Consider the following 21,296-nt stretch of genomic DNA (forward strand, 5'->3'; position numbering starts at 1 on the left):
AGCTGCAAAGGCAGTCTTGTGGTGAGAAATTCAGATTTATTTATTAAGAAATTCAAGGCATAAGAAAGATGATTCCAGCCTTCCACCTCTGGATCTACACACATCTGGTCTATCCACACAACTAGGGTCCAATAAATCTCAGATTGATATGAGTCAGTTGCAAAGGGGTTAAGTACAGGATTAAACAATTTTTCTATCAAAGCATGTTTCCAGCACGGACCCAGCAGCACATTCTCCCTTCCCCACAGCTCTGAAACTGCTGTGTTTAGTGTTTAGGCTATGGGGAAAAGTCTGAATTCCAGAATGCCATCCTACAGGATGAACAGCACCCAGCCAGAAAGGTCCTGAGTTTGGGCACCATGTACCCAACTTGTGGCAGGCACAAGAATTGGGTCTATTGAGAGGTGGTTCAGGTTTTCCATGTGACAAACAAGTAACAAAGTTTTTGCATTTACTAAAAACAATGCTAGGATTTTCAAAGGTATTGGGAAAATGAAGATCAACTGTTAAAACATGTCCAGTTAATGACTCTTTTGAAAGGAACACCTGAGGTGAGCTCACAGGGTTATGAGGGCATCCTACTGAGCTATATAAATACATATTTCCCCCATGATTTAAATAAAACAAAACAGTTGTTAAAATAAAGTTTAGAAAGGTTTTAAATGGCTAGTGGCTGTTTGTGTAGCCTGCTCAGTTTTTAAAAGCAGGTTTTACACAATATTCTCTTTGTGGAAATAAACTCCTAATCCACAGCTTTTAGGAGATAAACAAGGCTCTTTGATAACTAGTGAGCATCTCACTGTGATAAAAACAGGCTGAACTTATTTTTAAACTAGAAAAGGTATTGACAAAGATTCATCAGGCTGAATGGCCCTTTAGTTCCAGGCAGGACAGCTGGAAAATGGGTAATGTCAGTATAAATACTTTCTCTAGGCCCTCTTCCCCTGCATGCTGCCCTTGCAGCTCTTACTGCAGGACTCATCCAGAACAGCTTTCAGGTTGCAGAGCAAGAGGATGTGGGACCATACACCACCTGGAACACAGTCTAGTTTACAGATACCCTCCCCCAGTCTCAGCACACCCCACAAAACCACAAGAGCCCTTCTCTGCCCTTCTGCCTCATATAGTTCAAAGTTACTTATTAAAAACAAGGGCTCTTGACTTGCAGTAGCTTAGGGGTTATTTTTCAACCAAAGTGGAGCAGCTCATCAGACAGGTGGTAGCTGAATCACAACAGGCTGTACTTCGTTTGTGAAAGCTAGGATAAACACTTCCTACCCAAGCCAGCACATAGCCATTCAAAATCAGAAGCCCATCCAGTGTCTGATGCTCTTTTCCCCCAAAACCAGACTTCAAAATAAAAGAGCATGAACCTAAGAGAAGCAACAGGGATGCAAAGGTTGCTCAAAAGTAGGACAGTATTTAACAGCAAGACACTTAAAATCAGCAGCAACCACCTGAGACACACTAAGCTTCTGGGATTAGATGCAGGTTTCTTGTTTTCTTAAGCTTAATACTTTCAAAGCCTCCTGTGTCCAGCAAGAAAGTCAGGAGGATTGACAGAAATTAAAGGGTCTTCACAATGTAACCGTCTTTCAGCACTTGATTGTAGGTTATTTAATAATTTATTAATTATGAACAGAACATAGCAGGATTATCTTGATTATGTTTTGAATTTAAAGGCTCTTTCACATAAGCAATAGCAGGAAATTGCTTGTTGCCTGCTTAATTTAGTCTTTTAACTTCACAACTAAAAGGACTTTGGAAAGTCCTCACCTCCCTCCCATACCTCAGTCTTTCTGCTGGCTCCTGATTGATAAATGTGCAAAACATGTACCAAACATGGCAAAGCAGGACAGAAAACCTTTATCACTCCAAACTGTGAAGCATGTAGACCGTAATTCAAGCACTTGCTTTCAAATGCTGAACTGATGTGTCCTGCTAACTCAGCATTTATATCCAGTCACTTCTTTTCTTACTGAAATAGCTGTTTTCCTTCAAAGTGGGAAGTGGGTTAGATGCAGTACAGAAAGATCCACAGCCCCAGCCTGAAGCCCAGCAAAAGAGTAACACACACAGAACTCCAACCACAACAGTCCTGAACTGTACAATTTGGTTCTTTAAGCATATTATATTCTAGAATATATAACTTGGAGCAAACCACATCTTAAAAAAAATGCCTACAAAAAAAGAACAGGTTAAAAAGAACCATCGTATCAAGAAGATGGACAGGTTATTAGCCCTTGGCAAGCTGGACAATGACTGTACACAAAACACGCTGTAGAGAACCAAAAGGATACAGCAGAGATCTGTAAGGCTTTCTCCACTTTTATTCTTCTCCTGGTCCAGCACATCTTTTGATCTCATTCAGTTTCAAGGTCATGTCAGAACAGTCACAAATTCATCTCCAGTATGTGCAAAATTCAAAAATATTTACATAGACAGATAAAACTACAAAAGTAAAACCAAAACTAACAGCTAGGGTCACGGATTAAAGTATTTCTTCAGAACCCAAGAGACAACAGTTTGGGTGTATTTGAAAACATATTCCAACCTTTTAAATCAAGGTACAGTTTGTTTCCACTGATAAAAAGGTTTCTATGTTGAAGAAAACTAAAAGAGGATTGTTCTTGTGAACATCAACATTTTCCTTTCCACTACAGTCCCATTTGCTGACAGACTTGTTCACACAGTGACTTTCTGTATCTCATCTCCCTCTCCCCCATGCTCACTCTGTTACAGCAAAAAGCACACTTTGACTCTCACCCTGTCTTTGACAGTAACCTGACATGGATGTAAGCTACAATAACTCTGGTGTCGAAGGCACCATCCTGAGCCACTAGGTAACAGTAGTGACAGCCAGACTCCAGTAAAAGCAGACATCTTCTCCATGACTTTAAAAAGCCACTGAATAACCCCTTCCAAGCAACCTTCCCTGCTTAATGAAGATCCAGGATAACTGCTTTGTCTACAACTGAAAATGCACAGGAACTGTATTTGCCAAAAGTCCTTTGGACAAAAAACAGCAAGACATTTCTTAAAACAACAATTCCACAGAACTTGGATTTTCACGTCTGAATTGAAACATTTTGTTTTGCAGGTACAGCATGTTTTTTTCTGTGGAATTTCTACCCAGACATGGCAGTGCTGACCCTGGAGAAGCAAGGGCAGAACCCAGTCCAATTCCAAGCCATGGCTGGGGTTAGGCAGCCTCATGTGTTTGGTTGGATGGAGGATGACAACAGGCTCAGGGAAGTTCTTAGAAAGTGATCCATGTTAAAACCAGTGGTCACAGCTGATCCTGAGTCTGCTTTGGAGATGGAGCTGTTGTCACAACCACAGTGGACACTGCTTTAGTTGAGCCAGAGACTGTTCCCTGCTGGAGATGGGAGGCTGGAACTGTTTGAATTCGCACCTGTGTGAAATGGAAAGAAATAACTCATCTCAAGAACAACCTGGTGACACAATGACTGCACCTGCACTGTGCTCTGGTGAAGTACCTGCTTCTGCTGCCAACAAAAACTCAGTGATTAGAACACCACCAAGCACCAAAAACACTGCCAGAACAGAATATGTCATAAGAAGACCATTCCATCCACTGCCCATGAGAGATGGTGACAGGAGATTTCCAGATTAGAGAGGAAGGCCTGAAAACTAGTTTGAATAAAAACCTGTATGTCAGCTGCTTTTACACATTTTCAGAAGAAGGACTTGGATCCATTGGATACCTCACTTCTACAGACTTGTTAATATTAGCTGTCAATGCAAATTAATGATTTGGAATTATGGAACACTAAATTTCCAGACAGAAAGATGGATATGCAAATCAGTTATGTGATTTCTTCAAGAAAAAGTGACCCACAAAAGCTAAAGTACAAAGCACTACAAAGACTGCTGCATGTATAGAAAAATCCTGACAAGCCTTTTGGTTTTACATTCATTATACTGGTAGTGCTTCAAAAACATTTAAAAACTTTATTTGGATGGAGAGAACGTAAAGGTGATGACGGATTCCATGTGCTTAATGCAGACACTACAACCGAGCTGTGTGCCTGGTTTTTTTTCCGCAACCCCATGTATCCAGTGTAATGTCCTAATGGAGATGTTAAGTCATTAAAAAGCAAATAGAATGATCATTCCAGGTGCCCTTACCTGTGTGGCTTGGCCTTGCTGCTGCAGCTGCTGTAGTTGCTGTGCAGTCAGAAAACTCACAGGCTTGTTCCCAGCAATCAGTTTAGTCCCTGCTGGCATTGTAGTCAGAATGATATTTCTGCCTAATCCACTGATGCTAAGGAATAATATTGTTGAAAGGTTAGTAAACAGCACAGCAGGCTCAATCTTTCCAACTCCAAACCATTCTTCAATTGCTAGTAGATTATAGTTCTACCACATGTACTAACCATTTTCAGTAGTGGGGTTTTTTTTCCCCCCATAGAACTGGCAAATAGACTAGCGACAAGTTTATGTCAGTATTTATAAATATGACAGAGAATTAATTTAGCACACAAATCACACCCATTAACCCTGGACCATGCACACACTGGGTTAGCCTGATCAGACCTGAACACTTCACAATGCAGAAAACAGCTGAGCACTTGAAATATTAACTAAGGGAGACACTATCAGAATTTATGGAAGAATAAACAAAAAGCCTTCAATATCTGAATGCCAGAAGAATTCTCACTAAGGCAGTTAACTTCTCTTGAATGGAGAGATAGCCTCAGATTACAGATATTTTTCAGTGTGTTAATTCTTGCTCAAACACAGAACTAATTGAATAGCTGGTTTCAAGGCACAGAATGTTTTTTCTTTGGTGTATTTGCTAGAACCTGCATCTCAAAATAAATAACTAAAAATTACAATCTCATTGAAGACACCATATCCACTCAGTTTCTTGCAGCTGATGGACCTGTTAACAGACTGCAATCCTAATCCAGCCTCTGTCTGCTTGCTCCCCAGAAACCTACCGAACACAGACCTTCCTCAGCCAATTTCTAAAGCAGAACTATGAGATGCAAAGCACTCACTTGGCGCCGATGTTGCCCTTGATGATGGGGGCAGTGACCACGCTCTTGCCCTTCACTGGCTGGCTGATCACTGACAGGGGTACTGTGATCCGTGCTGGAAGTTTGCCCTGGGGAATGGGAAGAACACATGAGGAGCCATGGGGAGCTCAGCAGAGAAACTGGTCAACAACATCTGCTTTGTGAGAGTCCTGTGAGCAGAAACCAGCAGCAGCTTTGCTGATGAAATTTGTGCTCCAGTTCGGGCTCCTTAAAATTCACATCCCTCTCATTCACTACACAGCTGTCTGAACCCTGAAAATCCACATCATCTTTGCACCACAGGATCCATGATTTTTATCCTTAGGAAACAACCATAGTGTCATTTAGCTTATGTAACCACAATACAGTTTATGATGCCTTCAGATTAGGGCATTAAAACAGCATTCAAGGATGAAATCAGTAAAAAAGTTAATACAAGTAATAAGCACTTCTAGTTCCGAATGTTCTATGACACCATTCCAAGGGAAATTATTGCCAAGGTGTGGGGCAAGACAGAGAGCTGTGTGAGGCAGGACTTCAGATATGCAAAGTTTATTTCATTCACTTGCAAAAGGACATAAGGGAAGTATCTGACTTTTTGGGGGCATTTAGCTGCAATTTGAACACCATGAAATGAGTTGCAGACCCATACCCAGAATACATTGTGGCTTCCTCATCCTTGGAACTGTTCTAGACCAGGTTGGATGAGGCTTGGAGCAACCTGATCTAGTGGAAGGTGTCCCTGCCCATGGCAGGGGATGGGACTGAATGAAGTTTAATGTCCTTTACAACAATTGCATGACTGCCACATTAATTTGACTCTCTGTGGATGCAAAGAGCAGTTTTCAGCCATAAAACATCAGTGTATTTGGCACCCCCGTCTTTCCCCACCCCCAGTGAGAGCTCAGCATTACTCACTGCCTGGGATGTAGATACCACTGTGGTGCTGACGGGCACCTGCCGCACAGCCGTGGCTCCTGTACCAATGGTTATGGGGGTTCCCGCAGTTCCTGAGGCCACAGCAACTGCTTTGGACACTGTGGCACTCATGGTGGGTAAGGAGGTGTGGCCTGTGCCAGCAATGCTCGCCGCCGAGGAGGAGGGCACCTGCTTAGCATGAGTGGCTACCGTTATGGTCTGCCCAGCTTTGGGGGGGATCACCCCCAGCCCCTGCACAATTCTGATAGTGGCAGCTGGCTTGGCCTCCGTCGATGCCACCGTGGTTATGGCTTTGCTCTTCTGATCTGCCACAGTCATGCCCAGGGCAGGCATCAGGCGGAAAGCAGAACTTGTTGGCTCTGCAGTCTTTAAGTCAGGAGTCACTTTAACCACAGTGCCTCCGGCTGGGCTGGAAGAGGCAGGAGACACCGTGCTTGTCTTGGCTGAAGACTCAGCAGTCTGGACAGGGTTGGATGTCACGTGCAAAGTCGCAGAGATGCCTTTCCCACCAGCACTGCTTCCCGCAGCTGCTGTGAAGAGGTCCTGAGTCAGTTTGACAGTAGTGACTTGAGACTTAGCCAGGGTGGCCATCATATCTGGAGTGATGCGCAGCACTGTTTGTCCCTTTGCATCCGTGGTGATGGAGGATGGGGGCAGGCGCAACACATCCTTCCCTTGGATCCGAAAATTGGTTGCTGTGAGTGGAATGCCACTTCCAGCCTGGGTCTTTACACCGAGTTGTCCTGTAATAGCCACCTGGGAGAGATCAGAGAAATGGTTCTGTCAAACTGGGACGAGGTCCAAGGCACACTCAAAGCAGAACTTCCCAACAGGATGATGTTTGCTCCCACTAGAATGCAAGTGGAAGACTAGCACTCAGTACACTACTGAAAATAGTTCTGGCTGCTTATCAGATGGCATTCTCAATCCCATCTGAAATAAGAAATACTTGTGGGGTTAGTTTCTTTTCCAAACAAAATGACGGAGAGATCACTAAAGAACCTGCACAAACACATCTTTCACCTGTACATGAAAACAGGGCTCAAACACACAAAACTAGCAACTGTGTCAGCCCACACAGTCCATCAACTTACACAGCATTACAGCTCTCAGATGTTTACATCTGCACAACAGGAAACAATCAGGTTGTGGAGCCCAGTTCCAAGTCTCTCCCTCCCTCTCACCTGCTTGATGATGTTCTGGCCAGCCACGTTCTGAATGATAGTGGTGGAGGAGGTGCTGGCAGCAGAACTGCCTGGAGAGCTGGTCACTGGCTTCACAGCAGGGCTAGGCACTGCAGGCAGCCCCGTCACAGTGATACCTGCCTGGCTGGCCATGGAGCTTCCTGCTCTTGGCACCTGCACAGGGCTACTTTGAGCTTTTACAGGCAGAGTCATCACAGCCTACAGAAGAGAAGAGGAAGACCATGAGCAGAGTACCACAGTAGGAACAGTCTAGTGATTCTTCTTTGTATTGTGTTAGCTTGCGAGTTCAGGGAAGTTCACAAGAATTCCCTTGCAAGGATTCCAACTGCTTGGAATTGTAGTGAGGTGGGTGTCAGTCTCTTTTTCCAGGTAACAAATGACAGGACAATAGGAATTGGCCTAGAGTTGCACCAGGGAGGTTAAGCTGGATATTAGGAAATTTCTTTTCACAGAAAGGGTTGTAAAGCATTGGAACGGACTGCCCAGGGCAGTGGTGCAGTCACCATCCCTGGAAGCATTCAAAAAAGTGTGTGGATGATGCACTTAAGGATATGGTTTAGTAGTGAACATGGCAGTGGTGCTGCTGTGTTCATGGCTGGACTTGATGATCTTGACAGTGTTTTCTAAGCTTAATGATTCTGTGATTCTAAGTTCTATGGACTTTTTATGTAATGCACAATTTAATGATGCCACGTAAATACGTGAAAAACAGAGCACTGAAGAGTATTGCATATGTAAAACTGTTTCTGTGCTCTTGACTGCAGTTAGTCAAGAGTAAGTGTAAGCTAAGAGTTAGACTGCAGTTAGTGTAAGCTTCAAATGAGCACAAAATGCCTGCGCATCACACAAAAACACTGCAAGTCAGATCAGATGTCAGATACTCTACCAACTCACCTGAGGGAGCACTTTGGTTTGTGTGGTTGTAGCTGGAACACGGATTTGAGGCACTGACGTGGGCTGCTGCTGCTGCTGGGTGACCACTGGGGCTTGCTGGGACATAGTTGGGAGGCTGGATTGGGCAGTGACCACACGGACCTGTGGCAGGCCTGAGGAGCTGCTGTGACTGACCACACGCGGGGTGGGCGCTGGCCCTGGCTGCGCCTGTGAGCTCTGAGCTGGGGACAGCAACGTCCCCAGCTGGGGCATGGCGGGAGAAGACACTAGGAGAACGCTACAGAAAGACAGAGCCAATAGGTCAGCAAAGATGTAGGAAATTCACACAATCACAGAATCACTGAGGTTGGAAAAGACCTCTGAGACCATCGAGTCCAACCTGTGACTGATCCCCACCTTGTCATCCAGCCCAGAACACTGAGTGCCATGTTCACTTCTTCCTTGTTCTCCTCCAGGGATGGAGACTGTACCACCTCCCTGGGCAACCTCTTTCAATGTCTAATTATGCTTTGTGAAGAAATTCCTCCTGATGCCCAACCTGAACTTCCCCTGGCACAGCTTGAGACTATGCCCTCTTGCCATGCTGCTGTTTCCTGGGTGAAGAGTCCAACTCTCACCAGCCTCCAACCCCCTTTCAGGGAGTTGCAGAGAGTGGTAAGGTCACCCCTGAGCCTCCTCTTCTCCAGGATAAATAACCCCAACTCCCTCACTACTGAATTATAAAAATTATTGAAAAACAGCCAGCAGCATTCCCAAGTGACATAGGAAACAGAAGCAGTACCTCTGGCTGGGTTTTGCTGGCTCTGACCCAGCACCAGATACACTCTTGCTGACTGCAGACACCGGTGGAGGTGAGATGGGTGTGGCTGGCAATGCAGGGGCAGTTGGTGTCATGGGAGTCACAGGAGTTGGTGGCATGCTGGAGTCACTGAGGCTCAGCTGACTGGGATCTGCTGTGCTGGTGGGGAGGGCTTTCACAGTACCCTCCTTACTACTCGACTTCTACAAAGAAACCACATTCAGCATCACAAAATCTGGGGTTAATTGCTGCACCTTACAGTACTCTGAGCACTTCAACCCGAGTTCTGTATGGTGGTGAATGACGCTCTGCTGTTAAATCCTGAAATCCAACATGACTGACTGTCTGCCTTTCCCCAGCTGCAACCCTGGATGAATTGGTGTGTTTGGCTGCTCCTGCTCTCAAGGAAAAGTGCACCTCAGTTGTGACAAACGTTCAGAACATGCAGATTTCCACCTTGGTTAATGTGCTGATAGACAAGTACTTCAGAAATATTTAATATCAGACATCCAAACCCTGAGGGCTTCAGCACAGCAAGGGGGAGAACAGACGTGTCCCACACACTCTGTTACAAATTAACCTCAAAACTAGATCTGAAAGACCATCCCTTTGATAGAGAGCACAAATGAGAGGATAACAGTGGAAGCTGTGTGGAGGAAAAGTTCCCTCTCTCCCTGTTCACTTTGTGCATTGACATTCATATACATCATGAATTACTAACTCAAACATGGTAATTTTCATCACCTGCTATGGATGCAGAATTTATGGATTAAATTAAGACTAATTTCCTTCTCAATCCCAAAAGCAGCTGTGCAACCCTGAGCAAAGAAATCTACCATTTTAGCTGGAGGTTTTGGCTTCTGAAGAGCTTTCTTGGCCTTTGCTGCAGCAGCTTGAGCATGATGGATGCGTTCTGCAAGGACAAATTAATGGTTAGAACTCCTGAACACAAGCAGACTGATTTAAAGAAGAGGCTAAGTAAGAGGTGAAGATTCTTCTTCAGACAAGGAATTAAACACACAGTCATGTAACGGTGCAAAGAAAAACATCTAGAAAATTAGCCAAAAAGGTTGAAAATAAGACACATAAAAACATATATCTGCAGTTATTGCACATGGGATGGTATTTTTCAAACAAATGCTTCAAAGTGACACACTGCTCTCTAAGACTGGGTTTAAGTGCTGAAGGACTAACATAAGCAATTTGACTAGGGAAAAAAGCTAGACTGACAAATCAGTGTTCATTATCCATCTTTATAAACATTTTTAATTCTTAAGATCACCAACTCAGGCTTACCAAACTCTTCCTCGCTCCTGTCCCGGTGCAGGTAGATCCACAACTTCCGCCCAATATCGTATTTCACACAGGGATCTTTCTCATAATGTAATCGGTCCAGAGCACCACTAACAACAGTGTTAACCTGAAGTTCAGAATTCACAGATTACAAGATATCCTTTGCTGGACTAGCCAAAACTGATGAATAGCAACATGATCCTATTTGGTATAAAACCTGAGTAAGCTGCAAGCAATCTCCATCTGAGGGAGAAGTGACTGAGGGCAGATATTGCATCACAGGATGGTGTTTGCCACCTTGGGTTACATGGAGCTTCCACCAAAGCTCTGAAAATTGACTGTTCATCAATCTAAAATGTGAGCAGCTCCAAGACAGTGTTAACTCTATGGCTTTTCTAGCTGGTTTTTCATCATCCAAAGTTGGCGCAGATTTGCAGCAGCTCATCATAGTAGTACACAGCTCCCTTTTGCTCATCACAGCAGCATAAAAACTACTGGGCCTTTGCCACTGAATACTGCCTGGCACCATGCAGTGTATTTGTATGAGAATCTGAGGCCAGACAAGACATCCAACTTACCTGAGCACTTGTAACATCTGGAGCTAAGAACTGGGAGTCTTTGAGCAGCTCACAGATTTCAGCTCGAGTTCCCTCTCCATTAGGAAGGCGAGCAGCAGCATCACGAACTGAAACAAAAAACCAGAGCTTAAACTTCCAGCTGTAACTGGACAGCGGTATTCAGGTACTCCATCAGATAAATTTTGGGACTGCTCTATTACCCTTGCTCTCACAGTGTCTACTCGCTTACTAAAATCTAGCCCCAAAAATCCCTCAAAAATACGAGGAGAGATTATAAAGGATCATTTTAAAGTACATCAACTGTGCCAACTTTGTGCTAATAGCGATGAACTTGGGTACCAGCATCCAACCCCAATGTAGATTCCTGAAATCGTTGTTTTAGGGGTCAGAGGAATGTTTTTCTTCTTTACAGAAGCTTTTCTGGCCATGACCTTACCAAGGGATAAAATGGTGACATATGCTGGTCTGTCTGAGCGCAGGAGAGAATGTTCCCGGGCTTTGTTTAAGGAGGTTTCCTTGTCAAACACTCCCTTCACAGGACCAACAACCGACTCAAAGCCATGCATCCGGAAGGTGAAGGCTTTGTGGGGCTGGCTGTAACGGTAACGCTCCTGGAGGTGAACACAAGAGCACTGACTTTACCAAGAAATATACAGCAAAGCCTCATGTCATATTACCAAGTAAGTTGTTATCATTCTCTAGAGAAAGCCTTTTTAAACTAAAGGCTCAAATATTGCTATATAGACTTATTTTGGATCAAGAAAATCACGAAATATTTCATGCAAAGTACAATGCTCCACCTAAGCAAGGTGGGCAGGCGCAACGCATTCACTGTCAAGCAGCTGCACAGACTAGAGAGGTGCCAGAAATACAAGAGATACACCTTCTGTCCCCCTCCCCTTCCTCCCTTTATCTGGCTAAAGAGAGATTTCCAAAATTTAACTTTTAAATTCTGTCCTGTAGACAGCACATGGAGAGAAGGGAGAAGAATCCCTATCATATGTTTGCCCTCTAATTCCCACTTGCATCTACTACAGGTAAGATAACTAAGTGGATGGTTGCACTTACTGACACTTATTTTTTGCCTGCACACATGCATGGCCAAAAAATAAAGAGGTAAGTGGGGGATGGCAGGGTTGGCACAACCAACTGACACTATCAATTCCATTAATTTTATCCAATTAGTTTTTACCAAATTAATTTTACCCACTGGAAATACTGATGGTTTTGAAACAAGGTTATGTCATTAGCAAGTTTTATGCAAGGCCAAGATACTGACTTCAAGGCAGAAGCAACATATCAATTCTTCACATTAACTACATTTGTGTAGAGTATAAAACTGCGGTCCTACACAAATTCTCCTGATTTAGTGGCCAACTGTTTTAACAAGTGCCTTTAAAATAAAGAGTCTCTTCTTACTTGCTCTTGAAACACCCGTTTCTCCTCTCCCGTGCTAGGCCGGACTACATAGTCAGTCCTTCTGAAACAAAGGGCACCATCAGTTCTGAGCACAAAAAGCGCCAAACGATGAATCCCCTCATCCTTCTGCAAATTCTTCTGAACAAATCCTGAAAATATTTATGGTAACAAAAGCAAGCCCTGCAGAAATCTTAAAGTATGCTATGTGCAGTACCTGAAGGCAAGCAAGGATTACAAATTATCTCATTAGCAGAACCTAAGCTAGACTGCAGCTTTGCTCTGATAATATATGTGAACTTGGATAAAATCAGTTGATTTCATGAACTCCAGTTACTGCATTTATAAAATCAAACTACCAATTTTCTCCTGTCCCATGATGTAAAATTGTTTTATTTTAAGATCCAGAGGCACAAGGCCCAAATCTCACAGATTCAGCAGCACTACAAAGGCTTTCAAGCAGTGTTGCACACTTACACTCTGGGCAGTGGCATGGCATCCGAGCTGTCTTCATTTTCCTATTGAGAAAGAAATGTCAATGTTGGGTAGAACACAGTCAGGTTTCATGCTCCTAGAAGGTGATTTTTGTCTCACTCACTTTGAAAAAAGTCTGGTCTTTGGTCTCCAACCAGAGATGAAACAGTGCTGCCAGTTCCTTCTCATGATCTTGGTAACTACCTAGTAAGAAATAATGAAAATGTAAAAATAGAACTCTTGTAATTGTTAGGAAGCCAGATGCTTGTAATTCCCAGTCCTCTCCTGTTCCCTTTTCTCCTCAATGCATCACCAGTCACAGATGTTCAAACTGCAATATTTGAACATCTTCAGGCTTAGGAAATGCTAAATCCCAGTGATTCCCAGGAAATGCTAAATCCCCAGTGATTTTGCTGGTACAAAAAAGATGGCGCTTCAACTCCTAGCACAGAAGGCAAGATGCTGTTTCAGACACAGTCCCCTGTTCCCACTCTCCAAAGTAATCCCAGTTACTGAATCCATGAGCAGAAACACTGGCCTACATAACCTCCACCAAAAACTGCGAAAGGGATCAGAGGAAAAGCTTCCTGACTCCAAATCTCTGTCAGTTTAAGCCTGCAAATGTGATCACTAGAATCACCATAGTTAAGAATGAAAAATTCTGTGTAGTAACTAAAGGAATGAACATAAACACAGAACACATCTGTAATTCAATCAGTATGAGCCTGAGCACACTGATCATTAAGTTGCTCTTTGGTTTCCAATTTTAAAAATGAGAATAGTATCAGTTTGCTCTATAGAGAAGCTTAATTCCCTTGCAGTTGTGATAATTACTAATTACTCTGAATCATCAGAAGGTATGCTCTACAGAAGGGAAAATAGGAAGGTGTTCAGACAAATTTGAAGGCTAACAAACATGGTTAAGTCAGCAACAGAAAGAAAGCCCAGTGCCTTTGTTCATTTATGCTCTGTCTGCTGCTGATACTGATGTCTTGTGAACACCTCAAATCCAAAACATGTATTAGCTCAGCTAAAAGATAAGAAAATGCCTAACCATGGAATTAACAGCTCTGTTTGTGTTTCTCTCCAGGCTGCAGAAAGATGAAAAGTAAAGTCCTGGAGAAAACAACAAACCTTTACTACAGTATATATCATAGAAGAACACAAGGTACTCACCAAGCAATTTCCACTGCTGAGTTTTCTCCTTGAATTCAACAAAAGGTGAGAAGCTGGAAGGAGCATCTACAATGACAAATGTACATGTCAAGGACATTATACCATTATCCAACCTCAAAATCGTACTGTGGTTATGCAAACTGTCAAGTTAAAGACTCACAGTGACAGATAGAGCATTTTAAATGATTATGTAAGGGCATCTCTAAATTTATCCTTGCCCTTGGGAAGGGGATAGGATCCCTTTATCACCTTGGGAAGGTGAGCATCTCAAGAGTATAAGGGCAAGCACAAGGAAAGAATAGAACAGGATAATGAGCCTTCCAACAACAGGCTGTCAGCTAAGAGCCTCTTCCTACTGTTCACCATGTTCAGACCAGGGAATGAGAAAATGCCAACTGAGAACTTTATCTTCAAGCTGAAGAAGAAAAAGAAATATGAGGCCCCAGGGACTGTTATTGTACAGTGAAAATTCATGGGCTCATGGGAAGAGAGCTTGAGATTTACAGTATTCACCAGCATTATGGACAATATGCTTCAAGGCCACCACAATCTACTCTGTCTCTGCCTTTAAAACTTCTCACTAAGCAAATCAGAACCACAGAATAATTCAGTTTGAAAGGAATGGCTGAAACTCAACTGGCCCAAGCCCAAGATGGGCCAACCTCATGTTTCAGTGGATTGCTCAGGGCATCATCTAGTTTGATTTTTATTATCTCCAAACACAACTACAACTTCACACTGTGGGGGAAGAGACTAATTCCTTCCTGCTTCAAATACCCTGCCTGAAGCCACGATCAGAACATGAGAAACTGTCTGTCTAGAGGCAATTTCACAGACATTTTCACATACTTGGGAATCATGCTGGGTCTTATCTCCTATCCACATGCAAAACAAGTCGATCACAACCAAGGCATGTCAACCAAACAGCCTATCACAGAAATACTGCAAGCAATACAAGGATTTCTTGTAGTGGTGAATGAGAAGTTGATTCGAGCTATAATGCAAACCAGCACTAATTAGAACAGAGGAACAAGTACAATTAGTATTTTTAACATCTCTTCTTACCTCTGCTATCGCCTGCCAAATACTGCAAGGCAGGTAAAACCAATTCAGACCAATTAGGGGCAAAGGAAAACCAGTTATTTAGTGCACTGGCATGAGAAGATTGCCAATCGAGAACTTTATCTTCAAGCTGAAAAGGAAAGATAATTATTTTATTAATGATCTCACAAGTTTAAACTATGACTGTCTTCACAGAAAACAAACCAGCTGAACATATGCAGGGGACAAAAAGGTTTTTATTTACGTGAAATAATCACCTGACTTTTTCAAGTAACACAGCACCAAAGAAGGGGAAAACACTTCCTGATCTCTGCCCTTAATATCGAAAATATATCTAACCAAGTTCTATAGAATGGGTATGGAAAAACTCGCAGATTCAATTGACTAAACTCATGAAACATGTTAAAACCACAATGTGGTCGCATTCCCACAGGGTTTAATTTCTTTAATATATAATCTAAATCTTATTATCATTTACAGCAAAGTAAGTCTGGAGAAAAGTCACTATTACAAAGCTGTAAGCTCCTCTATTCTTTGCTTCCTGCAAAGATTCCTAGTAAGTGGGTGGTTCCTCACCACAGAGAGAATAGCAGGTCCTTCCAGAAACAGTATCTCCAAAAGAAGGAAAAAGAAGCTGGATGATATTTCATTTACTTCAAGGCATGGCTTCATATCTTCAAGAGGTCTTCAAAAGAAAGAGAACGCAGAGTAAATCTTCTGAGTAAATATTCACCACCATATACAAAGATGAACACCACGTACTTCACACATCCCAAACTACATGAAAACGCAGCCTGCAACAGTCCCACAAAAACGTGAGCTGAAACATGTTGCTTTTTCCATCCATGTTAGGTGTTCAGGGCCCTCTGGAACACTTACTCCTCTTTGACAGATGACAGAGGGAGGGGGGAAAAATCCTGAGACATTGATGGGAGTCCATCTGCATTGCCAAGAGAGTCAGCCAAATCTTCCACCTCAGATTTAACAATCTTTGGCTTCTTTTTTTTCTTATCTTCCTTGTCCTTCACCTTTTTCTTGAGGGTTGCGAGGTCAAATAAGGCTTCAGGTATGATAAAAGTTAAAAAGAATACTTAGCTTCTTACTATACCTTAATGAAAGTCATAAACTATTTAAGTATGTATCTAGAAATGTATGTTGTGTGCACTCGTTCACACATCAACCATTCCACCTTTCCAGCTGCTGTCATAAATCTTTACTTTTCCCCTCAACAGAAAACCCCTAGTTTTTAAATCAACATGTATGAAATAAAAAAGCAAAGGATCCACTGACTTGCTAAGGAACCTTTCCTGCCACCATTCACTCGAGTCATGATGTCCTCAAGGGTCAGGTCTGTCGTGACTAGATCTGGGTGATCCTACACAGGAAAATAGTAGAGAAATTAAACTGAGAAAGGACAAAGTCTTAAGACAGCCACAAAGTGAAGAAGTACCCAAGTACTAAAATGCACCAAACTCAACCAGGATCAGCTTATTAAATTATTTACTGTAATAAAAGTTGGGAAGTCTTCTAACCCTGAAATCCAAAATTTTGTCCCTCCAAAACACATAACTAAAATTATAAAACCCTTCTATCGAGATGAACACGGCCAGAAGCTGCATCTATACACTGACAATTGAACCCAGGTTACAATAACGAGCCAATGGGTAGGTGCACACAAAAAATAGCAATCATTTCGTCACCCAGAAGTACCCCGATCTTTATGGCTAAGAGATAAAAACATCAAAGTTAAAATGTGGTCCCACCCCCCAAGACTTTTTGACATCTTACAGGCTGACGTTTTCGTTTCTCGTGGTGCTTCTTCAACATCATCTTTAAATCGCTTTCTCCAAGTTCTATCTTGTCTGCAATGGAAATAATTATTTGCAGATTTTTCCTCTATTGTTACCTTCCACACTTCTTAGAATGCCATTTTCTATCCATTTACACTTCCAGCAATCTCCAAATTTCTGCATATATGAATTTCCTTCATTCATTCATCCATTCATTTCAGTGCTTCGTTCAGTCATCAGACTTCACTGCTGATGCAAGCATGGAAAAGAAGCCAGAACCAGCTTGAAGAGTTTGCAAAATTTATTACAGTCACTATAGGAGGAATTCTTAAGTATTTTGAACTGGACGATGCTAATGCTTCAACCACTAAAATATAACAGAGGAATCAGTAACATTACAGAAACTATGATTCTTGTGTTCAAATACTGGCCTTGCAAGAAGAAAAAGATTAAACTGGGAAAAGAGTCAACTATTTTGAAGACTGCAAAAATGAAGCATCACATGATTTCCCATCAAGCAATAGATTTTAAAGATGATTTCTTGCAAGGTCTCAAGGTAATTCTCCCTCCTCTAGCCATACTGACCCTTTGTTTGGTTCTCACCTGCAGTTTTCATGTCCAAGGTTGACAACGTGGGGATCACTCTCAGGGGAACTGGAGGACTTGAACAACGTGCTGGAGAACGTGGAGGCCAAGAGATTAGATCTAAAACAGAGGTATAAATTTACTTCTGCAAGACCCATCACCAATCCGCTTAACTGTTACCATGTATTCATTAGATCCCAGCCAGTGGAAGAAGAGCCCAGAATCAAAAATGTGTCTTTTTCCATTCACACCTGGAGTCTTCAGTTCAGCCCAGGGCATTACCTTCTTCATCAGAAGACAAGGCAGTGTCTCCACACTCCTCTTTTACTTCCCTCAGGATCTTCAAGTAGCGCCGATGTGTCCGTCTGTCTCGTTCTTCCGAGTCGTATGTTGTTGGGAAGTGCTTTCTCCTTAGTGTCATGTCAGGGCCTCCTTTCCTGGCTAATTCCAGCAAGTGCTGAAAGGAGAGATTCATGGGACATTAGCTATGTCAGCTACAGTGCTGTAAGCCAGGACAGGTATGCCCAGCTCAGATAACTTCCAGCAAGGTTACCATGAGGTGCCATCAGCGCCTCAGATCTGTACAAGGGGAACCTTAGGAAGAATCAGTATCTGCCACATACAGGACTTTAAACCTAGCATTTTAGACCATTGTTTAAAACAGGTGAAATTTCTGCACCTTCTTCTCCACACTTAACACTATGTGTCATTTTACATGAACTGTTGAGAAGAACTTAAATCATTGGTGTGAGGTGTAGTTTCCATGCAAATATGTAACAATGTGTCCTTTGAAAAAAAAACATTTTACTTCTCATGGCTACAGAGGAAATAACTTCCTATGTATTCCATATTGTTGCCCAATTAAGTCGTGGATGCCCCATCCCTGGAAGCGTTCAAGGCCAGGAGCAACCTGGTCTAATGAAAGGTGTCCTTGCCCATGGCAGGGGATTGGAATGAGATGAGCTTTAAGATTTCTTCCAACCCAAATCATTCTGGGATTCTCTATTTCCCACAACATTGTAGGCCATTTTATAAAGACAGACTTTCTTCTTCATCCCTACATACCAAATGTTTCAATGTAAGTGTAATGAAAATAAATGAGCAATAAACACATTTCAGTGGGCAAAAAATTTGCTCACAGAAGTATCCACAGATGAAGACTTTACCAGGGATTTGCAGGAATGAGAATCAGAAGTTTGGATCCACATATTTTCTAACTGTAGTTGCTTCAGAAATGGTAAACAAACAAAGGTAGAATGACTTGTTAAGAAAATAATAAGTTGCAAAGGTGCAAATGCAGGAAGTGGGAACAAGGTGGGCATGAAAAGAAGACAGGTCACACAAGTGAGAGCTATGAGAGTTACACAGCCTGAAATATAGCAACGGGTCTGTCTGGCCCACTGGAAAATCCAGAAGCATTACTAATTCAGTTCATTAGAGGAAAGGCCTCAGAGAACTGTGACTGCACCAAGACACTTTTAATAAAGACAAGTTATTCATCCCAGAGCACACTCACATTGCGGGAAGCGAGGATCTGCTTGAGCAGCCTGTAGAAGTACTGCTGCTGGGCACTCAGGTAGCGCTTGTACTGCGACTTGTAACAGAGCTGCCGGTACTTCACCACCTCGGGATTGAAGTGTCCATCTGTAACAAAGACAAAACACACACCGAGTTTTCAACTGCTAGCTGAGATCTTGCCCCAAACCCGCAGGGAAGCTCACGAGGCTGACTGACCCCGGAAGAGTTTCTGGGCGATGTGCAGCGGGTTCCCAAACCGAAAGTTCTCCCCACTGAACAGCGCTGAGATGAGTTTGTTCTGATGCTCTTGGTTGTTCTCAGGGAAGTGAGGCAGGAATTTTTTTAGGTGCTCTTGCTGCTCATCTGTCAGGACCTCCTGCCATGTTGACAAGCTGACAACCTCAAAGAAGATCTCAGGCTAAAGAAAGCAAGAAACAACAGTGAAGAAAATGCAGCCACGTTTTTGACAATTTTCTAGCCCTTGATGCTTTTTAAGTAACACCAGTCATGAGACACTGGAAACAATAGAGCATAAAAATGGAAGGTCAAGAAATTGATACTACTAACAAGAAAACAAATTCAAAGCTTGCAACAATCTTCTTAAAGGGAATTTTAAAATAATAAGAATATAACAGAATTAATTTAAAAGATATTGTCCAGAGATTAATCAAACACTTGACACTTTTCCCAAGGCAGTCAAAAACACCTCCCCTTTCCAGTTTGCTCCGTAAGCCCCAAAAAGGGAGTTAAACACATTGTTTATATAGAGGCTATGATAAGGTGAAGCGTCTCAGCACTACTCACATCCTCCAGGAGGTCCTCAGGTAGACTGACCCGGGTGGGGCCCAGCATGCAGTCCTCCATAATCCGTGTGCAACTGCCGTCCAGCTCCAGGGGGTCTGTGAGCATGTGATCCAGGGAATCCATCCTCCAGCCCTCCTGCTCCTGGAAAACGACAGCAAAACCCTCAAAAAACAAAAATCCCAAACCCAGATACATCCATCCTGATGTGAGGAATGATGGAGAACCCACATTTGATGGGTGGTTGTTTAAATGGTAGCTATGGAGTGGGCCTTCAATATCTGTGTGTGTATATATATGGGTGTGTATGTATGTATACACACACATACATATGTATACATATCAAACCCATACATACACACACACATATATATATATAAAAAACACACATGGAGATGCATGGTCATGCCAATGGAGAAGTGCTTTTCCAGACAGGTAGATTGGGAAGTACAGCTGACCCACCACACTTTCGTTCCCACCTGCAGGAACTCTTGTCAACACTGTTAAAAACCAGGACAGACTACATTTAAATCCAAAAGGCGGTTTTAGGGTGCAGAAGCGAAGGTCAGGTCTAAGGTGGAGTTTGCCTCAGGTTGAAGGTGTGACAGGGCCAGGAGCCCCGTCCCCTCCGGCGCGACACAGCCGGACCGCTTTGAGCTGCGAAGAAACGCATAAAACACGCGAAATAAAGAAAAGGGCAATAAAAACACGCAATAAACCGGGTGGGACAGAGAAGAAAACAGGAAAACAGGTTTATTTCATACCTCTCACGCGGCCCGGCTGAAGGCGGAAGGCGGCGGCGCTGCCGCGCTTGCGCAAACGCCCCGCCCTGCCGAACTGCGCATGCGCACGGCCCTGGAGTCACAACAGGCCGCGATAGTGCAGTGGCCTACAAGAGGGCAAGTTTGTAAGTTCTCCTAAAAATGCGGTAGTTGTGGAATGCTGAAGCCACCTATCAGTGGCAGATTTATACGGCTTGACTGCAGTCCTGTGCAGTGGATTAGTCATTGAGATGGTGTGGTAATATTACAATGAAGTGTTGAAAGGCTGAATATTTTGAATTTTAATGCAAATTTTCATACAGCAAACGGAGATTCTTCCTCTCTCCGCACCTTTACCCACTGCCAGCCCCCTCCAAGGACGCACATTAACAGTTTCCCGAATAACACTCATTTAATAAAATCTCGACGGGTTAAGGTTCAGGATTGCAGGTGACAGTAAGGCAATGTACAGAGAAGCTCTAATCTGCCACAACTTGGCACACGAGAAATCAGAGTGCAGGTCTTACCCAATGAGCAAAAGACAGATTCAGTGCAGAAGTCACGATGGACTCTACCTTCTCCCTGTTTTTAACCTGTTCTTTCTTTACATTTAGGTGGAGCTTGAGTGACTCAAGTCACATCTTAGTGAGTGATTGGAGTGGATATGTCCGGATAGTACCTGAAATCACCCTGGGATGGGGACAGCAGTTGCTCCTAGAGGGATTTTGTCATGGTTTGCTGATTCAATGGACATCATTCTCAACTCCTTCAGTTTTCAGATGCTGTGCAGCTGATCAGCTAGAAAGAACTTTCAAATTTAAATTTAAAAATAGTTTTTAAAATTCCATACTTTGCAAGGGTTTCAACAGAGACACAGGGGCTCCACTCCAGTCCACTCTCCACTTATCCTCCCCTGGACTCTGTTGTGGGAGGTCGGAAATTCTGTGATCCATCCAGAGA

At 43.0% G+C, this 21,296-nt stretch overlaps 1 protein-coding gene across 4 annotated transcripts; it reads right to left on the reverse strand.

The window, feature by feature from the left end:
* Positions 1–2,308: 2,308 nt before the first annotated feature.
* Positions 2,309–20,407, reverse strand: NFRKB (nuclear factor related to kappaB binding protein). 4 transcript variants are annotated; one of them, XM_031062734.1, is made up of 27 exons: positions 20,340–20,394; positions 20,055–20,232; positions 19,579–19,719; positions 18,991–19,192; positions 18,773–18,900; positions 17,539–17,713; positions 17,275–17,376; positions 16,670–16,743; positions 16,172–16,256; positions 15,761–15,941; positions 15,458–15,566; positions 14,885–15,011; positions 13,820–13,885; positions 12,768–12,847; positions 12,647–12,687; positions 12,173–12,233; positions 11,190–11,364; positions 10,754–10,860; positions 10,179–10,302; positions 9,719–9,795; positions 8,865–9,085; positions 8,084–8,360; positions 7,169–7,387; positions 5,964–6,740; positions 5,028–5,134; positions 4,153–4,288; positions 2,309–3,415 (listed from the first exon to the last, which is right to left on the reverse strand). In XM_031062734.1, the coding sequence occupies exons 3-27, from the start codon at positions 19,699–19,701 to the stop codon at positions 3,290–3,292; spliced, it is 3,900 nt and encodes a 1,299-aa protein (XP_030918594.1). In that variant the 5' UTR covers positions 19,702–19,719; positions 20,055–20,232; positions 20,340–20,394; the 3' UTR covers positions 2,309–3,289. The 4 variants fall into 4 exon arrangements, with proteins under 4 accessions (XP_030918594.1, XP_030918595.1, XP_030918596.1 ...); XM_031062735.1 differs by lacking the exon at positions 20,055–20,232 and having other exon boundaries at positions 12,173–12,230; positions 20,340–20,407; XM_031062736.1 differs by lacking the exon at positions 20,055–20,232 and having other exon boundaries at positions 8,865–9,082; positions 20,340–20,407.
* Positions 20,408–21,296: the final 889 nt, after the last annotated feature.

This window comes from Geospiza fortis, unplaced genomic scaffold (genome assembly GCF_000277835.1).
Source record: "Geospiza fortis unplaced genomic scaffold, GeoFor_1.0 scaffold140, whole genome shotgun sequence".
NCBI lineage: Eukaryota > Metazoa > Chordata > Aves > Passeriformes > Thraupidae > Geospiza > Geospiza fortis.

Coding starts and splice junctions, on each gene's coding strand:
- NFRKB (XM_005427886.3), bottom strand. CDS start 19,701: ATGGATTCCCTGGATCACATGCTCACAGACCCCCTGGAGCTGGACGGC. Junction 13,886..14,884: donor TTTGGCAGGCGATAGCAGAG/GTAAGAAGAGAT, acceptor TTGTCATTGTAG/ATGCTCCTTCCAGCTTCTCA. Junction 12,234..12,646: donor GCCATGCCACTGCCCAGAGT/GTAAGTGTGCAA, acceptor CCTTTGTTTCAG/AAGGACTGACTATGTAGTCC.